Source organism: Chionomys nivalis, chromosome 3 (genome assembly GCF_950005125.1).
Source record: "Chionomys nivalis chromosome 3, mChiNiv1.1, whole genome shotgun sequence".
Classification (NCBI taxonomy): Eukaryota; Metazoa; Chordata; class Mammalia; order Rodentia; family Cricetidae; genus Chionomys; species Chionomys nivalis.
The window spans coordinates 114,911,175-114,937,431 of record NC_080088.1 but is presented as its reverse complement, the minus strand read 5'-3'; the positions used below and the strand labels follow the sequence as shown (position 1 = coordinate 114,937,431).

Sequence of the window (26,257 nt, the reverse complement as noted above, 5' to 3'; positions counted from 1 at the left end):
AAATGGAACCTCCTGAAACTGAAAAGCTTCTCTAAAGCAAAGGACATGGTCAACAAGACAAAACGACAGCCTACAGAATGGGAAAAGAACTTCACTAACCCCATATCAGACAGAGGTCTGATCTCCAAAATATACAAAGAATTCAAGAAACTGGTCATCAAAAAAAATAATAATAATAATCCAATAAAAAATGGGGTACAGACCTAAAAAATGGGGTACAGACCTAAACAGAGAACTCTCAACAGAGGACTCTAAAATGGCTGAAAGACACTTAAGGAAATGCTCAAAATCCTTAGCCATCAGAGAAATGCAAATCAAAGCAACTCTGAGATTCCATCTTACACCTGTAAGAATGGCCAAGATCAAAAACACTGATGACAACTTATGCTAGAAAGGTTGTGGGGAAAAGGGAACACTCCTGCATTGCTGGTGGGAATGCAAGCTGGGACAGCCCCTTTGGATATCAGTGTGGCGATTTCTCAGAAAATTAGGAAACAACCTTACTCAGGACCCAGCAATACCATGTTTGGGTATATATCCAAAGGATACTCAACTATGTTGTGCTCTACTATGTTCATAGCAGCTTTGTTTGTCATAGCCAGAACCTGGAAACAACCTAAATGCCCCTCGACTGAAGAATGGATAAGGAAAATTTGGCACATTTACACAACGGAGTTCTACACAGCAGGAAAAAAAAAAAAGACATCTTGAAATCTGCAGGAAAATGAATGGAGCTAGAAAACATCATTTTGAGTGAGGTAACCCAGACCCAGAAAGACAAAGTGGCTCATAAGTGGCTTTTAGACATAAAGCAAAGAAAGCCAGCCGACAAACCACAATCCCAGAGAACCCAGACAACAATGAGGACCCTAAGAGAGACATACATGGATCTAATCTACATGGGAAGTAGAAAAAGACAAGATCTCCTGAGTGAACTGTGAGCATGGGGACCATGGGACAGGGATGAAGGGGAGGGGAGACAAAGGAAGGGGAGCAGAGAAAAATGTAGAGCTCAATAAAATCAATAAAAAGGTGAAAAAAATAATTAACTCAATAAAAATATGAAATATAAAAAAAGAAATACCACTTTCCTTTTCTTTCCTTGCTTCCTTCCTCCTTCCTGTCCCCCTTTCCTTCCCCTCCCCCTTCCTGTATTCCCCCATCCTCTCTGACATCCTCTCTTTTCTCTCTTTCCTTCAGACCAAGAAATTCAAAATCCCCACAATTCGCACAGCCAGCCGCAAACCCAGCCGGCGGGGCTCCACTCTCAGTCTGACCCGGACCAGTGGGGGTTCTTCTCCCCAGAGCAGCATGTTGTCTGTGAACCCCGGCTCTGATGAACCCCCAAGTGTGGCCAGCAAAGACATTGAAGACAATGAGTCATGGTCAACTAAGCAAGACGAAGAAACTCTCCACGTCCGTAAGTCCTACCTAAGATCCCACCACTGTCTGCCTTTTTATTTGTAGTCTTTGAACCTCTCCTGCCTTACCCACAGCCCCTCTCAGCAGAGATACAGAGGTCAAAGGCCTCCACCTTATTCAGTATCTTTGAGTCCCTTTCCTTGACAGCCCTGCCTGCCCCAAAAGGCTGAAAATGTCCCCTTTAAATTGTGTCACACTGAGCCGTTCCCCCGCAGACACAGACACAATCACCATTTGCTTTCATAACACTTGAAACTCTATTCTTATTTATCTCGTTTTTCTGTAAAGTTTTATTCTCTCCACATTTCATACGTATAGAAATTATTTTCCCACATTCTTCACATTCAGCCCCTGGTTTTCCACAGGTTTACAGATGTGTTGTTTTCTGCTTGGCTTGGGCCCTTTTGTGTCAGAGAGATACAACAACTGCTTACAAAGCCCAGGGTGAGCTGTGGCTCCCAGTCCTCCGGCCTCAGTCTCCCGGACACTGGATTAAAGGTGTATATAGGCCGCCCCGCCCGGCTAAAGACACTGCTCATCTTAGTCATACGTTGTCAGATGTACGCGCCAACAATGTCCCAACGCTGACAAAACATCTCTGCATCCATCGTCACAGTCTGACTTTTGCCGTTGCTTTTTGTTGGTTTGTTTTTACTTTTTTACTCTTTTGGTTCTTTGCTTTTGCTCTTTTGGGGGACCCACAACCCAGCTCCCAAATAAATACAGAGAGACATAATTCTTACTTACAAATGCCTGGCCTCGCTTGACTTGTTTCTCACCAGTTTTTCTTGGTTTAAATTCTCCCATCTATCTTTGGCCTCCAGGCCTTTCCCTTTTCTTACTTCTGTAATCTTCCTTTCACTCCTGCCCCATGCCTGGCTGTGTGGCTGTGTGGCTGGGGTCTGGGGGTCTGGGGGATTGGGGGGCTAGAGGGCTGGGTGGATGGCTGGGGACTGGGGACTGGGGGACTGGGGGCTGGGGAGCTGAGGGGCTGGGGGGCTGGGGAGCTGGGGGGCTGGGGAGCTGGGGGGCTGGGGAGCTGGGAGGCTGGGGAACTGAGGGGCTGGGGAGCTGGGGCCTAGGGAACTGGGGGGCTGGGAGGCTGGGGAACTGAGGGGCTGGGGGGCTGGGGAGCTGGGGGGCTGGGGAGCTGAGGGGCTGGAGGGCTGGGGGACTGGGGGCTGGGGGAGCTGGGGGGCTGGGGGGCTGGGGAGCTGGGGGGCTGGGTGACTGGGGGGCTGGGGAGCTGGCCCCTTCTTTTCTTACTCCTTCCTCCCCTCCTCCCAGATTTCTCTCTCTATTTATTCTCTCTGCCTGCCAGCTCCGCCTATCCTTTCTCCCTATTGGCTCTTCCACTCTTATTAGACCAATCAGGTGTTTTAGGCTGTCAAAGTAACACAGCTTCACAGAATTAAACAAATGTAACATAAAGGAACGCCACATATCTTTGCATCATTAAACAAATATTCTACAGCATAAACAAATGTAACACATCTTAAAATAATATTCTACAACAACTTTAAAATGCTTCTATCAACTCATCAGAAGACATGCCCATCCATTGTCCCTGTCCCTCCTCAGTCTAAACCTCAGAGGCCACAAATCTGCACAGAGATGTGTTTTCTCATATCCATGATCTTTAGTAATTCACGTTTGGACTTAGAGTCCTTAGGAGTCTATTGAAAGCTATGGGTCTTCATTTAAGGAAGAAATCCAAAACCATGAATACTATCCAAGGGTAAGGAGACCTCCGACCTCAGGATTTCCTGCATTGAGCAAGTATATGCTCAATCAGATATGTAGAGGGCCCTAAGTGGGTAGAAGTACCATCCCTGCAAGAACAAAGATCTGAGTTCAAATCCCCAGAGCCATACAAAAGTCGGATGCATAGCTCAAGTCTCTGTAATCCCAGCATCCCCACAGAAAGACAGGAGGCCAAGGCAACATTATTCCTGGGACCTCATCGGCTAGCTTGCCTCATACACACGGGAGGAAAATGGCAAAGAGAGCCTGTCCCAAACAGGTGGAAGATGAAGTTTGACATCTGAAGCAGGCTGGCCTGGGAAGAACTGGCAAAGACTGGGTGCTGTTTGGATTCAAGGAGATCAGAGTGGACCTAGGGTCTGGACAGTCCCTGGCTTATCAGAGCCAAAGTGCAAACTCCAGAAGTTCAGAGAGTCAGGACCTGTCAACAAAGACCCAAGGAAGACTCAGAGCTCTCAGAGCCACTCTGGATAGGAGTGAGTGAGACACTGATTCCTCTGAATTTCTGGAACCTTCTTCCTTCAATGTCTGTGTGTTGCAAGCGCAGGATGTGGAAGGAATGGGTGGTGGTGCACATAAGGAAAACAAGGACAGCAGTAAACAGGGAAGCTCTGAGTAGCAGGATGACTAAGGTCACAGGTAAGAGGAGGACGATGGCCGTGAGGGCTGAGCTGGAGAGATGCCTCCGTCTTCCCATGGGGTTGGAGTGGTGCTAGCCCAGCTAGGATGGTTCACAGAAGTGTCTCGCACCCCGATCATTGAGCTGAGGCCTGAAGAGATGGGGCTGCCACCACTTTCCATCACTAAGAAACCTGAAGGAACTGCTTGACAGAGGTGGGGTTTGTTGTGCTGCAAGGGTTTCGTTTCACAGGCACCGACATCATTGCTTCAGGAATATGGCAAATGAGAGCATCACTCAGAGGCTCCCACCACGCAGCGACAGGAGCTGAGTGAGCGGAAAGGAAGGGGCTGGACCAAGGCGAGTCCTGTGAGATATACGCTCCCACTAACCTACTTCCTCAGACTCCACCCGGGCTCCTAGAAGCTCGTTCAGCGTGAGTCGCTGTTGGATTAGCACACTGGCAACGCCTGCACCCCCGTGACTCCTGCCGTCCTCAACAGCACCATACACTGGAGCCAAGCCTTCAACACACGGAGGGTTATTTCACTTCAAAATCGTGACAAGGGTCCACTGGCATGGGGAAGGGTGTGGAAGCCCCAAGCCTGCTGAAAAAATCAGCCAGTGAGAGGCAGGAATGAGGACAATGAGGTCATGACTTAGATTCTTTCCAAAAGAACTGTAGGGATCTGAATGTTGACACAAAAACTTTGTTTTCAAAGGCTGACACTCTCCTCAAAGCAGGCAAAATACAATTGTGATCTGGATTCGGCCAGTTTGGAAAATAGTCGGGGTTTCCCAAACAATATTTCTTGTCAGAATCTGAGACAGTTTTCTCTGGCTGCAGCAGAGGGTCTGGAAAGACCGCTCAGTCAGTTAACCACGTGCCAAGCAAGCATGAGGATATCAGTTCATTCCCCTCAGCCACCGAAAAAGCCAGGTGTGCTGGTGCCTACCAGCAATTTCAGTGCGCAGCAGAGAGAGACAAGAGGCTCTCTAGGCTTTGCTGGCCAAGCGGTCTAGTCAGTCAGGAAACTCCAGGTTTAGTAACAGATTCTTGTCTCAAAACATGGGGTAGAGATCAAAGACACCCCATATTGGCCTCTGGCCTCATGCATGCCCCCCACATGTGAGTATGTATAACAAAGAGAGACGGGGGGAGGGAGGGAGAGAGAGAAACAGGTACACATCACAAGTAAAAATAAATTAATTTTAAAAAACCCTTCAAAGTCTATCAAACCAGGTAGATCTCTGTAGCCAAGAATCGTGGGATAGTTTTAAGTCAGGGAGTGTGACCTCCTAGACCCTATGAGCTGCCCCTTCTGGGGCAGAATGGGGTCCCCGTCTGACCCCCCAACTGTCTCCTGTTCCATCAGACTTGCAGAAGCTCCTGGAGATGGTCCGGGAAGATGCCCGAAGAGCGATCATGCTGATGACTGAGCTGCAGAAGAAAGTTCCCAGGTACGTTCCCTTAATCCAGTCAAATAGCCATGACAGCCACAGTAACTATCACCAGCTCGTGGTCCAGCTAGTCCACTGAGCTGTGAACTTTGCATGTGTGGACTGCCCTGGATTCTTACAGCAACCCCTAGAGGAGGAAGCAACCATCTGTACAAAGGAGGCAGAGAGGCTAAACTATTTTCTAATGGCTACACAGCTAGTGGGTGGTGATGTAAATCTAGAAATTTCTGATGCCTTGACTGCTCTGTCTGTCCAGGATCCTGTGGGCTGGTACTCACCCTTCCCGTGAGTATGTATGACTATGTATAAACTATGTGCGCAAGGAAGAACTTGGAAACTTAGGATTTAAAAACTGGGGTTTTGACATAAAACAATACTGCTGTCAGTGTTGGCCAGAGAAGCTGCTTCTGCAGTGGGCAGTAGTTAACCCAGAGACTCAGAACCAGTCACAGCGATGAGCACAAGTGATTGTACTTTGGATTGCTTGGTTCTAAATGAGACGCATCTATCAACTTCCTACAAGGCTCGCAGAACATTACAAAAGAGGGGGTTGGAAGAGGGTAAGAGCTGGAGGGTGGGGAGGGGTGCCCTGGAATGCAGTCTTCAGGAAAAGGCATGGCTGTGGTTTATAAATGTACCGCAGCTATGGTGACACGCATAAGATCTGAACAAGATCAAGCCATCGTGATCAGTCAGCATTCCAGCTGGCATTATTAAATAGGCATAGTGGGTTACACAAAAAGAGAGGGAATGCTGGAGAGATGGCTTAGAGGTTAAGAGCACTGACTGCTCTTACAGAGAGGTCCTGAGTTCAATTCCCAGCAGCCACTTGGTGGCTCACAACCACCTGTAATAAGATCTGGTGTCCTCTTCTGGTATGCAGACAGAACATTGTATACATAATAAATAAATCTTTATAAAGAGAGGGGGGACATGGAGGTTGGAAGGCATGTGTTGAGGGTTCCAGTAGGGGGGTTAGGAGGAAGGAGTTTGGAAGAATATGGTCAAGATAAATTGTCTCCAGGGATGGAGTTGACAAAAATAAGCAAAAGAGCTTTGAGTTAGAAATCACTCAGTGTGCAAAGCCTTGGGCTCCATCCCCAGCACTGCAGGGAGAAAAAACAAAAAAGACAGAGAAACAAAATATAATACGAGCATGGTGGCACATGCCTGTGATCTCATTACTCAGAAGGGGGAGGTGGGAAGATCTTGAGTTTGAAGCCAGCCTGGGCTACACAGCAAGACCCTAACACAAAAGGGGTCATTGGTCTAGAAACTCATGAGAGTTTCTTCTTTGTCTGGGAGAAACTTTAAGCTGAGATTTGAGATGAGGTCAGTCGGAAAGGCCTGCCTGTCAAAGGTGATAGACCCACGTGGCAGGGAGGGCGGAACATTCAGTCAGCCATGCACAGTCAGCTGTGTGCAGCAGCATCAGGGAGCGGGACACGGCCAGAATGGGGGCAGAGGAAAGCATGCATTGGTGAGGGGCCTCATCTTGGAAACCCTCGCCTGGAGGATTTGTAGTCTCACCCCAAAAAGCATGGGCACCCTTGATGCCTCCACAGTTACTAGAACAGCTGGCTCATAAGAGAGTAGTGTTGAACTTGAAGCTGAGGTGTCCGTCTTCTGGGGAAAAGTCCTGCCCGTGGACCTGCGGCCTCTATAAATTCTCCAGAGATAGTGCAGGGTGGAGTCAGAGATCCCGTCTCCAGTGTAAATCCCCCCCACCCCCCCAAGCAAGCAAATGACTTACAGAAAATAAACGGAGCCCAAGAAGAGGTTTATCACGAGCCTCAGCCGACTGGGACACCAGCCATGACTTATTAGTTCTCGTTAGTGTTGTAATTACCCTTCTCCGGTGTTTTCGAATACATCACTCCCCACCTCCGCGTGTTAATGATGAATCTGTCCGCTGCAGCCTCAACTCGGACCCACCCCTGAGAATGCATGTGGAGGCATTCTGAGACAGTTGACCTGTAAGGCACTGGCCCTGTCAGCAGAAGTGACAGACAAAGGTGACGAGCTCAAAGGCTTGAATAGAGCTTCTGAGTCAAATGAAGCCTGATGCTGAGGACCGAAGTCTCAGTCCTAAGCACCAAGGCACAGCTTTGGGATCCCATAGACTAACGAGCATCTCCATCCCATTACTCAGTTTCTGTGGGATCACGTTGCTTCCCCTGAGTCTTGTCAGCAACTTACCCAAAATGGCTGTGGTGAGAATTAAGTCATACTGTTCTTGCAAAATCCTAGGAATTTTCCAGAAGTTGGGTCTATCTCCATGAGTCCTCAGAGCATCTAGGGATATAATGTGTTTATTAATACTCCAGCTTCTTCCTGGCGTTCAGTTAGCAGCCAATAGTTGCAGCAGGAGCAGTGAGCGCAGTCATGACTTCTGCTCTTTATACAGGACTCACAACCTTTACAGCATTTGCTGAGGCAGGTGGATCAGCTGTCACCACGGTCACATGTTCTAGGTGGCTTTCTCCTGCCATGATGAAACACTGACCAAAATCAGCTTACAACCCCAGGCTACAGCCCAGTGCTGAGAGAAGTCAGGGCAGGAACCTGGAGGCTAAAGCTGAAGAAGAGGCCGAGGAAGAACGCGGCCCACTGGCTTGCTCCCACGGCTTGCTTGCTTTGCTTTCTTAGACCACCCAGGACCATCCGCCTGGAGGATGGCACCGCCGTGGTGTTGGCTCTCCCACATCAGTCATTAATCGATAAAATTCCCTTCAGACATGCCTACAGGCCAATCTGAGGGAGGCATTTTCTCAATTGAGACTCAACTCTTGCTAAATGTTTTAAGCTCTGTCAAATTGACAAAAAAAAAAAAAAGACAAAAGAAAGAAAAGACCTACCCAGCACAGCACACCTCACAGACTCTCACAGACGACCCAGCACAGCACACCTCACAGACATTCACAGATGACCCAGCATAGCACACCTCACAGACGCTCACAGACGACCCAGCACAGCACACCTCACAGACGCTCACAGACGACCCAGCACAGCACACCTCACAGACACTCACAGATGACCCAGCACAGCACACCTCACAGACTCTCACAGATGACCCAGCACAGCACACCTCACAGACTCTCACAGATGACCCAGCACAACACACCTCACAGATGCTCACAGATGACCCAGCACAACACACCTCACAGATGCTCACAAATGACCCAGCACAGCACACCTCACAGATGACCCAGCACAGCACACCTCACAGACTCTCACAGATGACCCAGCACAGCACACCTCACAGACTCTCACAGATGACCCAGCACAGCACACCTCACAGACTCTCACAGATGACCCAGCACAGCACACCTCACAGACGCTCACAGATGACCCAGCGCAAAACACCTCACAGATGCTCACAGATGACCCAGCACAGCACACCTCACAGACTCTCACAGATGACCCAGCACAGCACACCTCACAGACGCTCACAGATGGAGAAAATCCATGATGACTTCCATATGGTACATAGAGCCCATGGCTCGGGGAGCCCTGTCCTGTGTAAACTCTGCATTCAATTCAACAATAACCATAGGTACAGAGAAACTAGAAATTTCCCTTTCTCGTTAATTTTTTCTAGGAAAAATAAAATCTCCCCAATCAAGTAAAGCATTAGATATCGGAGCTTATGTGAGACGGGCAGGGACGCACACCATGCCAGCTCACACTGAGGTCCCTGACAGGCTGCGAGGTTGATGGAGAGAGACCTCTGAGCCCGACCCTCAGCCTCCGGGCTGCAGGAAGATGGCATCATTGTGAGATGCAGTGAAGCTCGTGCTCGAGCCCAGGAATCAGAACTGCTGACGCTGGTGCCAAGACCTCATCTCGGACCCCATGGCAGCTCTGGTTCTAATAAGTGCTTCAAGTGGGCGCTGTCTCAGAGTCTGGGGGACACTCCTGAGTATAGATTTCCACGGAGTATGTAGTTCTGGCTTTTGTGAGGAGTGTGATGGGGGATTCTAGGAGAACTGTGATTCTAGAGGTGTGAAATGGTAGATGAAGTCTAGGTGAGGGTGGAATTCTAGATGAGGGTGGAACTCTAGAGAAGGATGTAACTCTAGGCAAGTGTGGATTCTAGGTATGTTTTTCAGATTCCCCATCTGTCCGTACGTGTGTGTGCAATTGTTGTGTACTGTGAAATTCTGGGTGTTTTTAATTCTAAAAATGTGTATATAATTGTGGTGTGTGTGCACGCATGCATATGCGTGCCCGTGTGTGTGTGTACATGTGTGTGTGTATATGTGTGTATTAAATTGTGAGTTTTTGAGTATGGTACAATTCTGTAGTGTCTGTGTGCAATTCTGGGGTTCTACAATTCTCCAGAGTAGGTGGATCATGCTGGCATCTGTCCGTGTGTCTGAGTCTAGGAAAATGAGGGCTTCTACATACGGTTTGTGAGCACAACTTCGCCCAGCACAGCCAAGTCTCTGAACATACATGTGGCCCAGAATCTGTGTTCTCAGCAGACTCCCCAGGTGTTCCCTCCACTGTGACTCTGTAACTCATTCTGGGAGGAGACACCTGGTCCTAGCACAGACACCTGCTGCCGCAGGGATACCTGGCACCTGAGCCTTTGTTACAAGACTCCTCTTGTTTTGTAGCATCCTGAACGTAGTCAGGCAAATCAAGAGCGATTCTGCCTGGAAGGACTGGCCGATCGTCTACAAGTCCAGGTAGGGAATTCTGAAACCTCCAGCAACTGGAAACAGGGTGGAGAGGCAGGGAAGCCGGTCCTGACCCAGGGCCAGCGCACAGATGCTGGGACAGAAGGGCTTCTTTTGACCTCACTACAAGTAAGATCCTTTTGATGCTGGGCTGGCAGCAAATACCCAGACACTTCTCTTCCATGCTTTCCACTAAGCTCTTCCATCCATGACGAAACATGGCCCAGGGCCCCCTTCTTGTCCATTTTAAGGTGTAATTCCGTTTTTGCCTGTTTGAGATCCGCAGCCTGACACTGTGGGCCACATATGCACGGGCCTGGAGGACCTCACTCTGAATCAGCTTCCCTCCTTCCCTTTGAGTAGCCTGTCATATGACATGCAGTCAGTTCCCTCTGTGGCCCAGGAGCTGTGCCCTGGTCCGGAAGCTTCAATAAGCAAATGAAACAAATACATTGCATACCCAAACACCTGACTGGAGCGTCCTTGTGCTTTGGGGCCTTAGATAGTCCAAGGAAGCCCTTGGGTGCCTTCCAGAAGGATGTTATAAATGCACGTTATAAACTGTGAGGATTCTGAAGGCATCTACAGTGGTGAGGTCACTAGATCACTTCCCAGTTTGAGGCATAGTCTTCTAAAAGCTCACTGATGCATTACAGAGTAAGACTTCACAGGAGGGCTGGCAAACACTGTGACTTTGGATTAGCATCGAGTGCAAATGATTCTTGAGACTATCCCACGATTGCCATGTGACATCTAAATGCCCGTCATTTCCATCTCAGTTAGAAATCAGTTAAAATAGAGATGAAGATGTTTTCCTCTGTTTGCCTCCAGGGGTCTCCTGAATTATCCCCATTTTTGAGAATTGATAATACAGTAAGCAAGCGCTAATGAAACAAATGTCACTCAGTGTGCCAGGTGTGGTTGACGCACACCTTTGACCCTAACGCTGAGGAGATAGAGATGGGCAGGTATATGTGAGCTCAAGGCCAGCCTGGTTAACATAGGGAGTTCCAAGCCAGCCAGAGCTACATAGCAGGGCCCTGGCTCCAAAAGCAAAACTGGTACTCATGGGTCAGGACATGACTTGGTTGATAAAAAGCACTTGTCATGCAAGCATCAAGGCCTGAATCTTAATCCCTGGACCCACATTAAAAGCAGGGTGTGGCAGCATGTGTTTATAACACAGACATACACACACACACACACACACTGATATTCAAATGTCCTGGGAGAAAGGCAGAAAGGTAGCATGGAGTGTTGGATCTGATGTGGAGTGGCCATCTCCTTGTGGAAGCTGGTCTGGCTGCAGTCACGGGGTGGAACAGTCATGCAAGGGGTCTAATTGGCCCATACCCCAGAAAGGCTCCAAGGATGTGATAAACTGAGTGATTCCAGAGGTGACTGACAGCCAGGCCGGACTCTAAATCTAGACTCTGGACTCTTATCACCTGAGTCTTCAGCTCAATGCGGATGTCAGTCAGAGGTCCTAGGAACAGAACTGAGAGCAGAATCTGCTTCTCTAAAGGGGAGTTTTGTAGACTGGCTAAGGCTGTGGCCTGGCGCATCCAACAGCAGCTGCCCCCCCAAGGAAAGGCCAGGAATCTAGTACTTGTACAGTCCACGAGGCCAGACGTCTTGGCTGACCCTCAGCCTATGTTGGCATCCCGAAGAAGGCGGTTCTAACAGCAGTGAAGGAATGACTCAGCAGCCGGATAGATGAGCAAGAGGGAGGGAAAGCAGACTTCCTCCCTCCATTTCCTTCTCTGTGTGATGGCAGCAGAGGGAGTGGCCCAGATTTAAGGTGAGTCTTCCCACCTCAAACAATCAAGATTTAGTGTGGGTCTTCCCATCTTAAATGATGCAATTAAGAAAACCCCCTCACAGGTGTGCCCAGCCACTTGGGTTTAGTTAGTTCCAGGTGTAGTAAAATTAGCCACCACAGGGACCCAGTTTAGCAAAGTGTCTCCTCGAATGAAGTGTCGGTCTGGAGTGAGGAACACCAAACATAACACGGGAAGACTCAGCTACCCCTGTCCTGGCATGCACCTGTCGCTATTGAAGATAGCATGTGATCCCCACACTACACGGACGCAAAAGGTCAAAGTGGAAGAGTCTAAGGATATAGGACTCACTGTGGACCATGAGACAAAATAGCAGTAGGGATGGTGGGAGAGAGACAAGAAAGGCACTCCAGGCAGAAAGATGACAGAAGCGAAGTCCAAGATTGGAAATGAGGGGCACTGAGTCCTGGTCCCCAGGGAAGAGTCTTCTCTGCACCTGAGTTCTGGGGGACTAGCTCATGCCAGCAGGGCCTCAAAGGAACCTCTGATGGAAAACAATTGGAAATTGTCCCTTGGTGTTTCAGTGAGAGATCCAGCACTACCAGTGGAGAAAGCCACATCCTGGTGACGCAGAAGAAGTCAAAGGGGTAAGCCAGGTGGGGAGCGGCACGTCATGGGCAGGAGGGAGACTTCACCATGGTAACTGCATCCTTGGTCTCCCAGGTGTGTGGGAAAAGCTCAGTACAGACCAGGTTCCCCAAATCCATAGACAGGAAAGAGGAACAAGGGTCTCACAGACCAGATCCTGAGCAGCCCTGCGGAATATGACATGAAATCCCTCTGCAGCACCAAGCACCCCGGGCTGCGTCCTACATTTGCAGCATCGTTTATTCCCCAAGCCCAACCTGCCTGGCCACAGCCTCATCTCATTTTACAGAGTAACAGGTTGAGAGTTGGCCACACGCAACGTCCCGATTGAGGTCACACAGCTGAGAAGGGGAGAATCTGGAGTTGGAGGCTCGCTATCCTTGGCATGAAGCTAGCTCACTGTGGCTTGTGTATAAGGCCTGAGTCACCTTTCATTCTTCCAACCTCCAAAGGATGCTGGTGGGGGTGCCAATTGGAAACAGAGCGCACAGTTGGACACTAGCAGTTCCCACTTGAGGGTATATTGGGCTCATAGAGGCCAGTGAGACCCATGAGGCTACCAGGAGTGTGCATTGGACCCCATTTCTCAATGGTTTCTCTTGTCCACAGCCGTGCTAACCGGGACATCATCCAATGCAAGAGTGGCGTGTGTAGCACTATGCGGGCCAAATTTTACAGCGTAGCCCAGGAGGCCGGCTTCTGCCTACAAGACAAGATGGAAATCCTCATGAAGTAAGGGAAGACACATGTCCAGCCCATTGCAAGGCTTGTACCTGGTACTGCATGTTCACCATGTATCCAGTGCTGGAGCTGGAGTGACAGGGAGACACCTTCGCCACCCTTGGGGAGCGAACTCTGCCTCTTGAGAAACAGAAACAAAATCACTGCATCCGCAGAGAGACACAACTTAGATTCACCCCACGTGGGAAGAAAACAGGTGTTATGTCTGAGAAAGATGGATGGACAGGGAGGGGACAGCAAAAGAGAAAGAGGGAGAGGGAAGCAGGAGGGGATGAGGAGGAAGGTGAGGAAGAGGAAGAGAGAGGAGAGAGGGAGAAGGCCAGAAACTAGGGACCCCGATTCAGGTTGGGTAAACAGGGAAGTCCTTTCTGACGAAGTGGCTTTACGATGACCATGAAGGAAGCAGAGGAACCCAGAAGAGAAGAAACTAGGACGAGAAGTGTTCCGGGTGGCAGGCCCCTGGGAACTCTGATAGGAGCCACCACATCACACACCGTCAGAATGCCGTCAGTGGAGTTCAACATTAACAGGCCACAGGAACCCTCCTCGTCCCCACGAAAGCCCTCCCCTAACTAAGGTGACCATGGGCCCAGGGAGCTCACACTCCCAGGTGACCCTTCACACTCCCTTCCTGCTCAAAACTCACCATCTACAGAGACAGGTGAGTACATGGAAATCCACCACACAGGGCAGTGAGGGCCAGCAATGATGGGGATGAGCAGAAGACTCAGAAACATGGAGAGCAGGTGTCCTTCCTTGTAATCAAAGACCGCACATTCATTTGCCAGCCATCCAGACCCAAATAATCACACAAAACTTTATTAATTTCAACACTGCTTGACTGATGGCTCAGACATATTTCTAGCTAGCTCTTATATCTTAAATGAACCGATTTCTATTAATCTGTGTATTACCACCAGGCAGTGACTTACCAGTAAGGTTCTGGCGTCTCTCCTTCGGCAGCTATGTGGCTTCTCCCTGACTCTGCCTTCTTTCTTCCTGCATTCAATTTAGTCCCCCCCCACCCCTGCACGCAGCTCTATTCTGCCCTACCATAGGCCAAATCAGCTTATTTATTAACCAATGGTAATAAAACATATTCATAGCATACAGAGGAGAATTTCACACACTTGCTGACTTGGGAAAGCGACCTGAACATCTTTATGAAGGAGAGGTTCTCAGGTTAACTAATGACAGTGCCATCTCCAGGGTACCATGTTAGGCAATGTCCTCCACTCAGTGAGCGGAGATCTTTGCAGTTAGTTTTGCACCATTTATGGTTCCCAACAGCCCCACAGGTGAGGGGCTTTAATCCCCCTACAGATACTATAAGCACACTCAGAGAAGTCTTGTACCAAAGGCCCTGTACATGACAACACAATGAATTGTGTTGCTACAAAACAATAAAGGTAGGGTCCAGACCCAGAGAATCTGGCTAGAAAATTAAGAGGAACTCCAAGGAAAAGCAGTCCCAGAGCATGGAATGGAACTGCCAGGCGTCAGCTGTGACTGGCTCTTGGGATGCTTACGGGGAGATCAGAGAGCTAGACAGAGTCCAGATCCAAACAGCTTCGCTGGCCTGCCCCCTCCTAGTGCGAAGATCACACTTTGTCCCAAAGGCCCTGATTGTGAGGAAGAGGCTCAGAATTCTGAGCATGATGGTGCGGTTGGAAAGTATAGAAACTGGATTAGCTGGGGCTTTTAGGAATAAGTTCCTCTAAATTCCTTATTCCAAGTGAGATGGAAAGCACTGGATGCTGGATGAGGGGCATTAGGCTCGAGCATCATCACAACCTGGATTCTCTTTGGAGAGAGGGCTGTGTACAAAATTAGGAAAATGTGGAAGAGAACAACCAGCGTGAGTTCAGCACCTCCTGTGTGCCCTGCAGAACGCTCAGTGCTCTGCACACAGAATTCAGTTGTCGTCTCTGAGAGACGGTGAAATCACTTCAGCACATTGGAGAGAGCTACGGCTTCTGAAAGGGCTCGCCTGTAGCTAAAGTGGGGTGGGGGGTGTCTCTAATTCCTCTCCCACTTCTTCACACCACTCCATAGGCGCCAAGAAGAGCGGGGTCTCCTGAAGTTCCATTCTTTTGTTCTTGCCTCGAATTTCCAAAAGGATGTATCAAAGATGAGGCACCAGGTCCCGGTGGTGAAGGGGGACGCAGAAGAGATTGCGGACCACTGGTAAGACCCTGAGGACCAGACAAGATGGCCCCTTAGCATCACATCACGGTCAATTCCAGGGTTCTTCAGAGGCCTAGAGGTATTCCCTCCCAACTACTGTCTGCCCCAATTGGGTCCCCCAAATCTAAACACAATCAGGAAAGAACCTGTCAGCTTCACAACCATGTGTCATAAAACCTGTCCTGGTCTTCATAGTTACTGAGATTTTGACCCAGACTTAGAAATAAGGAGAGCTCATTTGCCACCCCTCCCATGCACATGTGCGCATGCGCGCGCACACACACACACACGTGCACCCACACACACACACACACACACACACACACATCTGTCAACCAAATATCTACAGAGCCTTGTTGAAATAGGTTAGCTTTACCCAAAATAATTACACGGAAACTGTATTCTTTTAATCACTGCCTGGCCCATTAGCTCCAGCCTCTTATTGGCTAGCTCTTACATATTGATCTAACCCATTTTTAATATTCTGTGTAGTACCATGAGCTGGCTTACCTGGAAAGATCTTAACCTGCATCTGTCTGGAGTGGGAGAATCATGGCGACTCCCTGACTCAGCTTCTTTCTCCCAGCATTCTGTTCTGTTTACTCCACCCACCTAAGGGTTGGCCTATCAAATGGGCTAAGGCAGTTTTCTTTATTAGTTAACCAATGAAAGCAACAGAGCCTTAGTTCTCTGAGGTTATCACTGCATACCCCTGGGAACACTGTGCCCCAGCACATGCGAGAAGACAGACAGATAGCAGCAGGGGAGGGCTGGGGTCTGCTGCATGGCACAGTGATGGCCCTGAGTATTTCAGAATGACCGGAGGGAGGGTGTTGAGTTGCTCCCTGTGGAGAAGCAATGAATACTTGGTGGATGTACTAAGCATCTACATTGGGACGTTAGGCGCTGCACACAAATGCATCCAGTCGGGACACTATACACTGCATAGAAGTTCTGACACTTGCTGGGTATGGTGCCACACTGCTTTAATCTCAGCACTCAGAAGGCGTCAAGACCGGTCTGGTCTCCACAATAAGTTCCAGGTAACCCAGCTACATAGTGAGGCTCTGTCTCAAAAAGACAAAAGAGCAAATAAAAAAAGTCCTGATATGTTACACAAGTACCCTAGAAAAAGGTTCAGTGATGACTTCAATTAAAATAAGATATTTCAAAATGTAAAGGAAATACTGACCAACTGTAAGAAATCACCATGAACCGTGTGGCTGGTGGATGGCAGAGGTTGCCCTAAGAAAATTTAATGTTTCATATTTTATCCCCCAAATCCTTAAAGATACATACGAAACCGAGTCTCAGCGCAGTCGACTCACTTGTCCCAGGCCATACTGTCTGTAAGTGGTGAGCATAGGACATGAACCTCGGTCTGGTCTCAGAACTGCACATTCACATGTAATATTGAACTAGAGTCTGACGCATTGTGTGTCGTGAACCCCATTCTGCCAGGATGAGGAAAACAAAATCTTTTTTAAAAGATGAGAAAATGGAAAGATGGACCTAGAATCCCTCCCACATTGTTATTTACATGAAGTAGGAACTTGCCAGAGGGACCCTGAGCTGTAGGGGAGATGTGGGAACCACCCACACTGCCTCACACGCCCAGGTCTTTGCCGTCTCATGAGTAGCAACTGTCCCCGGAGTTACATGGGCTCCCAAAGGTGCCTTATGTAAGGGGGAGGGAGAGTGAGTTTATAGCCTCCCCTTTGGGAAGGAAAGTGGAAGGGTAATAAACCAACCCCCACGAAGATATTAGAGTGGGAAGTTAGTGTTGAACCTCCCACAGTGGGGCTCAGCCAGCGTCTCTAATGATGGGGCTTTTGGTATCATTATGGGGAAACAAGCGCCCTCCATAGCATCGTTAAAATCAAGTCAAATGAACCACAGCCTGCCAACAAGTGTGCTCAGCTGGGCTTCTCACTCATCCACTCTTTCTGATAATAACTATTGGACGCCTACTATCTGCCAGGCACAGTTAGTTCAGCACTATGTGCTGAGTAGCTCAGACAAAGTTCATGCTTTCATGGGGACTCATGATACACAAAGACACATGATTAAATATACAAATGCATACCACAAGTACAAAGATGAGTATCCAAGAATGTTTGCTGGGTCAGGCTAGTCTTCAAATACATAAGTACACAAGTACAGTGGTACATATGAGGTGGAAGAAGGCACTTTTCATCACCATTATTATAAATTATGTCATAATTCTATAATTGAATTATTATTATTATTATTAGTGCATGTGGGAGACTGAGAGAGACAGAAAGATGGGGACACGTGCGGAGTTAAGGGAACAACTCTATGGGTTCTGTTCTCTCCTTCAACCCTTTTGTGGGCTCTGGGATCAAACTCAGGTTGTCAGACGTGTGTGACAAGCACTTTCTAAACACATACCACCATTTGTCTTATGTAAGCCCTGACCACAGTTAAAGCATGCTCATAGATCTAAGGTGGGTAAATAGGTTAGACAGAAATAGGCCAGGACCCAACTGTCTCTACCATCTCAATGCATTCCCAGTGGTAGCGTGAAACACACAGCCTGTCAGCTGAGCTTGTTATCATGGAGATGGGAAATGCACAGGCCATTATCTCCATCACCACCATCATCTGCACCATCACCACCATCATCTGCACCATCATCTCCATCATCTCCATCATCTCCACCATCATCTCTATCATCACCACCATCATCTCCATCATCACCACCATCATCTCCACCATCATCTCCATCATCTCCATCATCACCACCATCATCTCCACCATCATCTCCATCATCTCCACCATCATCTCCATCATCTCCATCATCATCTCCATCATCTCCACCATCATCGCCATCATCTCCACCATCATCTCCATCATCTCCACCATCATCTCCATCATCTCCATCATCATCTCCATCATCTCCACCATCATCTCCATCATCTCCACCATCATCTCCATCATCTCCACCATCATCTCCATTATCTCCATCATCTCCACCATGACCATCATTATCTCTATCACCACCATTATCTCCATCACCACAATCATCATCATCACTATCATCTCCTTCAACTCCATCAACTCTATCATCTCCTTCAACTCCATCAACTCTATCATCACCATCAACACTATCACCACTATCAACACCATCACTACTATCATCTTCAGCACCATCATCTCCACCACCATCATCTCCATCACCACGATCATGTCCATCACCACCATTAGCTCCAGCACCACCACCATCATCATCACTATCATTTTCTTCATCTCCATCATCATCATTTCCATTCGGAAAGGGGCAGGAGTCCCACAGGCTTGCAATAAGCATGGCACATCAAGTTGAGGCAGGACTAAGCTCCTCCCCTTATATCTAAGTGGGATGAGGTAATCTGGCATGGGAAATTGTAGAAGGAACAGCGGGCTGCATTCCTGCTGCCCGGCTAGCTTATGCCCCAGAATAATTACACAGAAACTGTATTCATTTAAACACTGCCTGGCCCATTAGTTTCAGCCTCTTATTGGCTAATTCTCACATCTTGATTAACCCATTTCTAATAATCTGTGTAGCACCACGAGATGGTGGCATACTGGGAAATATTCAGCATGTCTGACCTGGTGGCTGGCTCCATGGCATCTGACCAACTATGCTTTCTTTCTCCCAGCATTCTGTTCTGTCTACTCTACCTATCTAAATCCTGCCCTATCAAAAAGCCAAGGCAGTTTCTTTATTAACAAATGAGAGTAACACATAGACAGATGACCCTCCTCCATCAGGAAATAGGTTACCAAAAGTCAGCTAAGTGCCAGGGAGAAATCCTGCTCTCACTGTTAGAAGCCTTACTAAGAGGCCAAGCTACACAATTGTCACACACATTCAGAGGGCTAGGTCAGTTCCATGCAGTCTCCCTAACTGTTGGTCCAGTGTCTATGATCTCCCACGAGCTCAGGTCAGCTGTCTCTGTTGGTGGGTTCCCCCATTGTGACCCCCCCGATTGGTACAATCCCTCCTCCCTTTCTTCAGCAAGACTCTGGGAGCTCAGCACAGTGCTTGTCTGTGTCTCTCTGGAATGCAGTCTTTTAAAGCATGCAAGTGAAACAGAAGCTGGCTACCCTTAAACAAATCCTTGCCTTGTGGATGACCCTACAAAAGCTGGGTATAGAGGACAGTGCCCCACGTGGAGTGTCACGATGCCTCAAAAAAATCCCAAGAGTAGAAAAGAAAATAAAGGAGGGTCCAAGGGGTTCAGACCCCATCCCGGGGCCTCTCTAAGGTGATGGGGGCCCAGATCTACATCCTAGGGTCTCTCTAACTGGAGGGGACAGGTGATGGGGGCCCACATCCACATACCAGGGCCTCTCTAACCAGCTCTCTCCTCTTGGATTTGAAGGTACTTTGATCTGTTATCCAAACTCCCTGAGGATCTGAAGAACTTCCGGCCTGCAAAGAAGGTCCTGACAAAACTGCAGAAGTTTGGAGAGAACCTAGACCTGAGGATCCGGCCGCACGTCCTCCTGAAGGTGCTCCAGGACCTGCGGATCTGGGAGCTGTGCTCTCCAGACCTTGCGGTGGCCATCGAGGTAATGACCATTGCTCCTTCCCTCCCAATGCCTCAGGTGCCTTCCTTCAGTCATCTTCCAACATCCAAGCACTGCTTAAGTGCAGTGAACCCAACCATCCCGAGATAGCGAGAGCCTGCCCTCTGCGAGCTCTGCTCTATTTGGTTGTTCAGCGGCAGCTCCAAGGCTCAACAGGGTCAATGTAAGCAGTACTCCCTGGAGACTAGGAGGTTAGGAAGGGATGCAGGTGGGTTGGTCATCCAAATGAACTTCTCAGAGTGTGCTTCTGAAACTGCAGACGGTTCCTGGGCCAGCAGCGTGGCCCTCACTGGGTGTTTGTGGGGAATGAGGAACCTCAGGCACCAGACCAAATTTGCCAACACAGAATTGATATCTTAATGAGGTGATACTGAGGAAATCTGCTTTAACTTATAGAAGATCTCACTAACCAGGGCAAAAGGAAAAGCTAAGGTTTAATCTTGGACTTGAACACTGAGAAGTCAGAATCGTGAAGAGAAGGCAAAAGAGCAGAGTAAGGAGAAGATGGCACATGTAACACACACTCACACACACACACACACACACCAGCAAGACACGGCCTGAGTTGTTGGAGAAATGCATTGCAAGTCATTGGGTGTGGCAGAAAGTGATCAAGGAGGTGACTGTCAGCCCAAGAAGACCTGTGCAGGTCAAGGGAGAGCTTCAGGGCTCTTTTCAAGGGCGCTGAGAAGCTTTCCCATCACCGCCATCCCTGAAGGCACGGGGCGTCTAAGATAACAGCAGTAGGATGTCAAAAAAAGATTAAAGATACTTATGGATCCAGAGGTGGTCCAGGTCTGTAATCCCAGCTGCTCTGGAGGCTGGCAGAAGGATGACAAGTCCAGTGCCTGCCTGGGCTACAGGCGAGCCCAAGGTCACCCCTGACAGCTTAGCCATATCTGTAGTGCCATTTCATTTGTATTTTAATAAGTAAAGCTTGTCTGAAGATCAGAAAAGTAAAACAGCTACACTGGCCAGCCTTGCAGACCAAGCAGCGATGACACACACCTTTAATTTCAGTAACCATGATAGCTTGCCATAGAAACCAGGCAGTAGTGGTGCACACCCTTAATCCCAGAACTAGAGAGCATTATAAAACAGGAGGATGCAGCGCTCAGTCTCATTCTAAGATTCTTCAGACAACTGAAGAAGCAGTCATCAGTTGGCAGGTTAGGGAAATGTGGTGGGGGAACATGCCCCATAGTGCCATAGCCCCAAACTCCATAGCCCAAACTCCATAGCCCAAACTCCATAGCTCCAAACTCCATAGCCCCAAACTCCATAGCCCAAACCCCATAGTCCCAAACTCCATAGCTCAAACCCCAAGCCCCAAACTCCATAACCCCAAACCCCATAGTCACAAACTCCAATTCCTCCAAACTCAATAGTCCCAAACTCCATAGACCAAACTCCAGTTCCCCCAAACTCCAGAGCCCCAAACTCCATAGCCCGCTTCATTCATTTTTTTTTTTTTTGAGACGGGGTTTCTCTGTAGCTTTGGAACCTGTCCTGGAACTAGCTCTTGTAGACCAGGATGGCCTTGAACTCACAAAGATCCACCTGCCTCTGCCTCCCCCCCGAGTGCTGGGATTAAAGGCGTTCACCACCACCACCCAGCCTCCTTCAACTTTTGAAGCATTGGCCTATTGGCAAAAAGCAAATGCATTAACCAGGGTTCTCCAGAACAACCTAATTTATAGAATGTGTGTGTGTGTGTGCGTGTGTGTATGTGTGTGTGTGTGTGTGTGTGTGTGTGTGTGAGAGAGAGAGAGAGAGAGAGAGAGAGAGAGAGAGAGAGAGAGAGAGAGAGAGAGAGAGAGAGAGAAAGAGAGAGAGGGGGGGGGGGGATTAGGATGACTTACATGCTGTAGTCCAGCCAATGCAACAGTGACTGTCTACCCATGGAAGGCACAACATTCCAGTCATTGCTCAGTCCATGAGGCTGGGTGTCTCAGCTGGTTTTCCAGTATATGCTCAAATCTCCAAGAAGTAGACTCTAATGCCGGTGAGAGCAAGAGCAAGCGGGCAGAGTACTTCCTTCCTCCATGTCCTTTACACAGGCGGCCAGCAGAAGGTGTGGCCCGAATTAAAGATATATTTTACCACCTCAAAAGATCCAGATTAAAAGGGGGTCTTCTCTCTTAAACTGCTTTAATTAAGAAAAAACCCTCACATGTATACCCAGCTGCTCGGCTTTTAGTTAATTCCAGGTGTAGTCAAGTTGGCAGCCAAGAACAGGCATCCCAGCAAAGTTCAGTGGTTCTCTTTGTTCAAGATGTATTTTTACTTGTGTGCACGTGTGTTTTGTGTATGTGTATCTATGAGCACCACAAGAATGTTCGATCCTGCAAGAATCAGAAGAAGGCACCAGATCCCCTGGAAGGTTCTCAAGTGTAATGGGTTCAGAATTCTGTTGTGGGCCAGACTGGCAGCAGCTCAACAAACAGTGGCCACGACAAGTCTGGCTTTGGGACGTTCTTCAGACTGTCTTTCTAGTCACATTACGGAAATGGTCAGCATTTCCTATAGGTCATAGTTGTCCTATCCTGTCCTGTTTTTGGCTGTTATCACAATCCAACTGAGAAATGGGTGTTGTTGCTGGGCACAATAAGAGAAATTAACAACTCAAACAAGAACCTTCTCGATTTGTTTGTAGAGAGTCAGCTGCAATGAATGCCCTCAATCAGCCATTGCCTTGTCTCCTTGAACCACCCCCACGCTGGACATTCATTAGAAGGTCCTGGACCAAATACCTCCTCTCTGCTGCTTTAAGACCTATTTTAAATTCAAATCAGAACATCACTCAAATGATTGCAGAGATGGCTCAGCAGTTAAGATCCCTGGCTGCTCTCACCAAGGGCCTGGGTTCAATGGCCAGCCCCCACATGGCCATCCACAACCACCTGTAACTCCAGTTCCTAGGAATCTGATGCCCTCACCTGGTCTTCATGGGCACATACATGCCACTCATACATATAAAATAATAATGTTTTTAGAAAAGAAAATAACTCAAGTTTGTGTCCTGACTAACATCATTTCTGTAGTATAAAATAAACAATAAATCATCGTCAATTAAATGAAGAACTAGGCAGCAAATGGTATATGACATAACCACATTTATTTAAGAATGTATTCGTGTCAAATGATAAATTTCAACAGCACAAAAGTCTCAACTACTTTTGCAGCAACCTAACTATGAATGTCTGAATCATCAGGGTCATCTTGGATTCCAATGACGAAGTCATCTGGAGTGTCAAACTGTAGCAGCGTAAATGAATGACAGACGGAAATTATAGTAAAATATTTAGCTTTATTAGGGAAAGACTCAGAGAAACCAAAGTTCCAGTGGAGAACAGGAAAGCAGAAGGGCAGGTGGGGAGCATGCCCGCAATCTTTATAAGTAAAAAATATCCTTGGGGGACCCTGCCCTATAAGCAAGGTGATTGGCTGGGTCTCCCCTACATCTCCCCTTTTTGTCTAAATAAGACAGAGCCAAACCAAATATAACTATATACAATAGGAACAAATAATAAATATATTAAACATTTTATTTTAAAGAGTCTAAATAATGTAGAGAGTAACTACAATTATCTAATCTTTAACTCCGTTAAAGATCTGAGAAGGGAATTAATATTACTTAACAAATGAGAGATATCCAAAATGTGTAACAAATGACAGAGACAACTGACTACCTGGGCAATCACCCAAAGTTTCGTTTGCAATATTGAGTCAACCAACTTTGGCTAAGGACTAACATAACTGACATACCATTATTAAAGGCAAAGAACTTTTTTAGAACTATCCTACCCTGTCTTGGCAAGATAAGACAATCTTGTTTTATCCATTTATGGATATTTTGTATCTTTATCAGTAGTTGAGGTATGGGGTTTTTTTAACCCAAAGGCCAGTTCTGTCAAAAAGACAAACTCCCAGTGGAGTATCTTTGGTGCTCAACGTTCTGTCAGGAGTAGAGTGGTGTTGTCAGGAGTGATTGTGTCTCGTTGGCACGGAATTTTAGGTTAGATTAAAGGCCATTTTTTATAGGTCTTCGAAGAGGCTGAAGATTATACTATCTATATTAAATATAATCTTTATGTATCTAAAAAACCTGATTATCTTAAAAATAAATATGACAAACATATAATTTTTAATACCTATCTAACTTGAAGACTAAGAGAATAAACAACTGTTTAATATATGAAGACAATGATCTCCAACTGTAAACGATGTCATTACATATCAAGTGTAAACAATGTTATTATATAAATAATATCAGAGGTAGAAATGTACATTGTAATATGGTAAATGTATCAATACAATATAGACAAAGTTATAAGCATACTCTTATATAGAAATTAGAGGTAGCAGCATTTACATTTAATATTTAATATATCAATATACAAGAATCAGCACCAATACAATTTTTTTAAAAACAGCGGGGCGGGGCAGGGCCCGCAGGCTATGGTGTGCGTGGCCGAGTCACCGCCGCCAATCTGCCGAGCTGCGGCTGTACCACGGACTCTAGCGCACTGGGGCCCAAGTCACGTACTATGGGGCACCTGGCAGCTGGGCCAGGAGCGTGCTGTGTAGTTAGGACCCAGGCAGAGGGCTGCGAGATTGGGGCATGCAGCTCTCTCAAACTAAAATTTAAGCCTGCGCCCCCAGGGCTGCTCAGGGGCGGGGAGCAAAAAGCCCCATGTTGGGCGCCAAGTGTAGCGGCATAAATGAACGACAGACGGAAACTATAGTAAAATATTTAGTTTTAATTAGGGAAAGACTCACAGAAACCAAAGTTCAAGCAGAGAACAGGAAAGCAGAAAGGCAGGCCGGGAGCATGCCCTCAATCTTTATAAGTAAAAAATATCCTCGCCCTATAAGCAAGGTGATTGACTAGGTCTCCCCTACATCAAACAGAGACTGGCGGAGGGGAAGTCTAGTCTAGTTTTCAAACCAGACCTTGAGTACCGCTCTGTTTACTCCGCAGTTTGTGCGCGAACACATCATCCATATGCCGCTAGAGGACTACATCAGCTGGCTCCAGACCCGGGTTAACACGCCTCTCCGGCATTACATTCTCCCCACATAGCCGGGGCCAGGCCCTGTGGAGGGGGGCAAGTCAGCGCCGTGTTCCTGAGTCCAGCCTGGGCCACCACAGAGCAGTGAGAGGGGCGGAAGACACGTCTAAAAAGAGATGATGGTGCCACGTGACCCGACCGGACCCTCCCCCACCAGCTCCCCTGCCTCTGCTCACTGCCCCCCTCTGACTCTGCCTGCTCTTTCACCACACCTGAAAATCTTATTTAATAAAATCGAGTTGGATATTTCATATCTGCCTATGGAAGAGTTCAGGCTATGGCAGTCAGATCTTAGGAGAACAAGTTATCACTTGCTGAGGTTTTGTATTGGCAGCCCAGTGCTGTCTCATATAATTATGTATACTAGCATATAAGATAGCTTTCCTGAGTAGACACAAATGATGTACCCATTCCATGCCACTGGAGCTGGAATGTTGTTTTCAGTATTTCGGTCGCCTGTACTGTTTTGGATAGATGGACAAACGGATGAATAAATGAATGGGTAGAGAGCTGGATAAATAGGTAGCTGTATAGGTGGATGAAGAAATAAATATAAATATAGGCAGATGAATAAATGGATAGGTAAAGAGATGAATAAATGCATGGAAAATGGATGAATAAATGAATGAATGGCTAGATGGATAAATGGATGGGTAGATGATGGATGGGTGGATGGATGGATGGATGGATGGATGATGGATGGACAGATGGACAGATGGAAGGATGGATGGATAACTGCAATGTCCATAAAGAAGTGGCATGTATGCATGCCCATGTGTATGCAGCTGTGCATGACACATATAGAAGTCAGAGCTTGATGTCAGGATGTCGTCCTGTCCCATGGGTAGAGACAGATAAGTAAGGTGTGAGAGGAGAGATGAGATGAGGGAGAGAGGGGGGCCTGAGGACAGAATCACAAAAGCACAGAGCCACTGTTCACAGTGTGCCATTTACCAGTGGGCTGCTTCCTTCTACACAGCGTGCAAATACCTGACATGGACCATGGGGGTCTGCACAGCCACTACAGACTGGCTCTTTCATCCTTCCTATTCTGCAGACAGTGAGGCAGAGGCTCGCAAGAATTCTTGCACTCTTTTTTATTTAAATTTATTTTTGCTTGTATAGGTTTGTGTGTGTGTGTGTGTGTGTACATATATTCACACATGTATGTACGTACACATAGGCCAGAAGTCAAAGCTGAGTGTGTTTTTCCAGCACTCTCTGTCTTTGTTTGTTTTGTATTGCTAAGATAAAACACTCTGTCAGGTCAGGTGG

At 47.6% G+C, this 26,257-nt stretch overlaps 1 protein-coding gene across 2 annotated transcripts in view; it reads left to right on the top strand.

Moving 5' to 3' along the window:
- Ccdc60 (coiled-coil domain containing 60) overlaps positions 1-25,067 on the top strand; it is a 182,376-nt gene extending 157,309 nt beyond the window's left edge. For both annotated transcript variants that reach the window (XM_057765817.1, XM_057765818.1), the window contains 8 exons: positions 1,201-1,420; positions 5,182-5,266; positions 9,889-9,960; positions 12,317-12,379; positions 12,990-13,112; positions 15,177-15,308; positions 19,700-19,889; positions 24,892-25,067. In XM_057765817.1, coding sequence (XP_057621800.1) covers positions 1,201-1,420; positions 5,182-5,266; positions 9,889-9,960; positions 12,317-12,379; positions 12,990-13,112; positions 15,177-15,308; positions 19,700-19,889; positions 24,892-24,993 — 987 coding nt within the window. In that variant the 3' untranslated portion in view covers positions 24,994-25,067. The remainder of the gene's footprint in view (positions 1-1,200; positions 1,421-5,181; positions 5,267-9,888; positions 9,961-12,316; positions 12,380-12,989; positions 13,113-15,176; positions 15,309-19,699; positions 19,890-24,891) is intronic.
- The last annotated feature ends 1,190 nt before the right edge of the window (positions 25,068-26,257 follow it).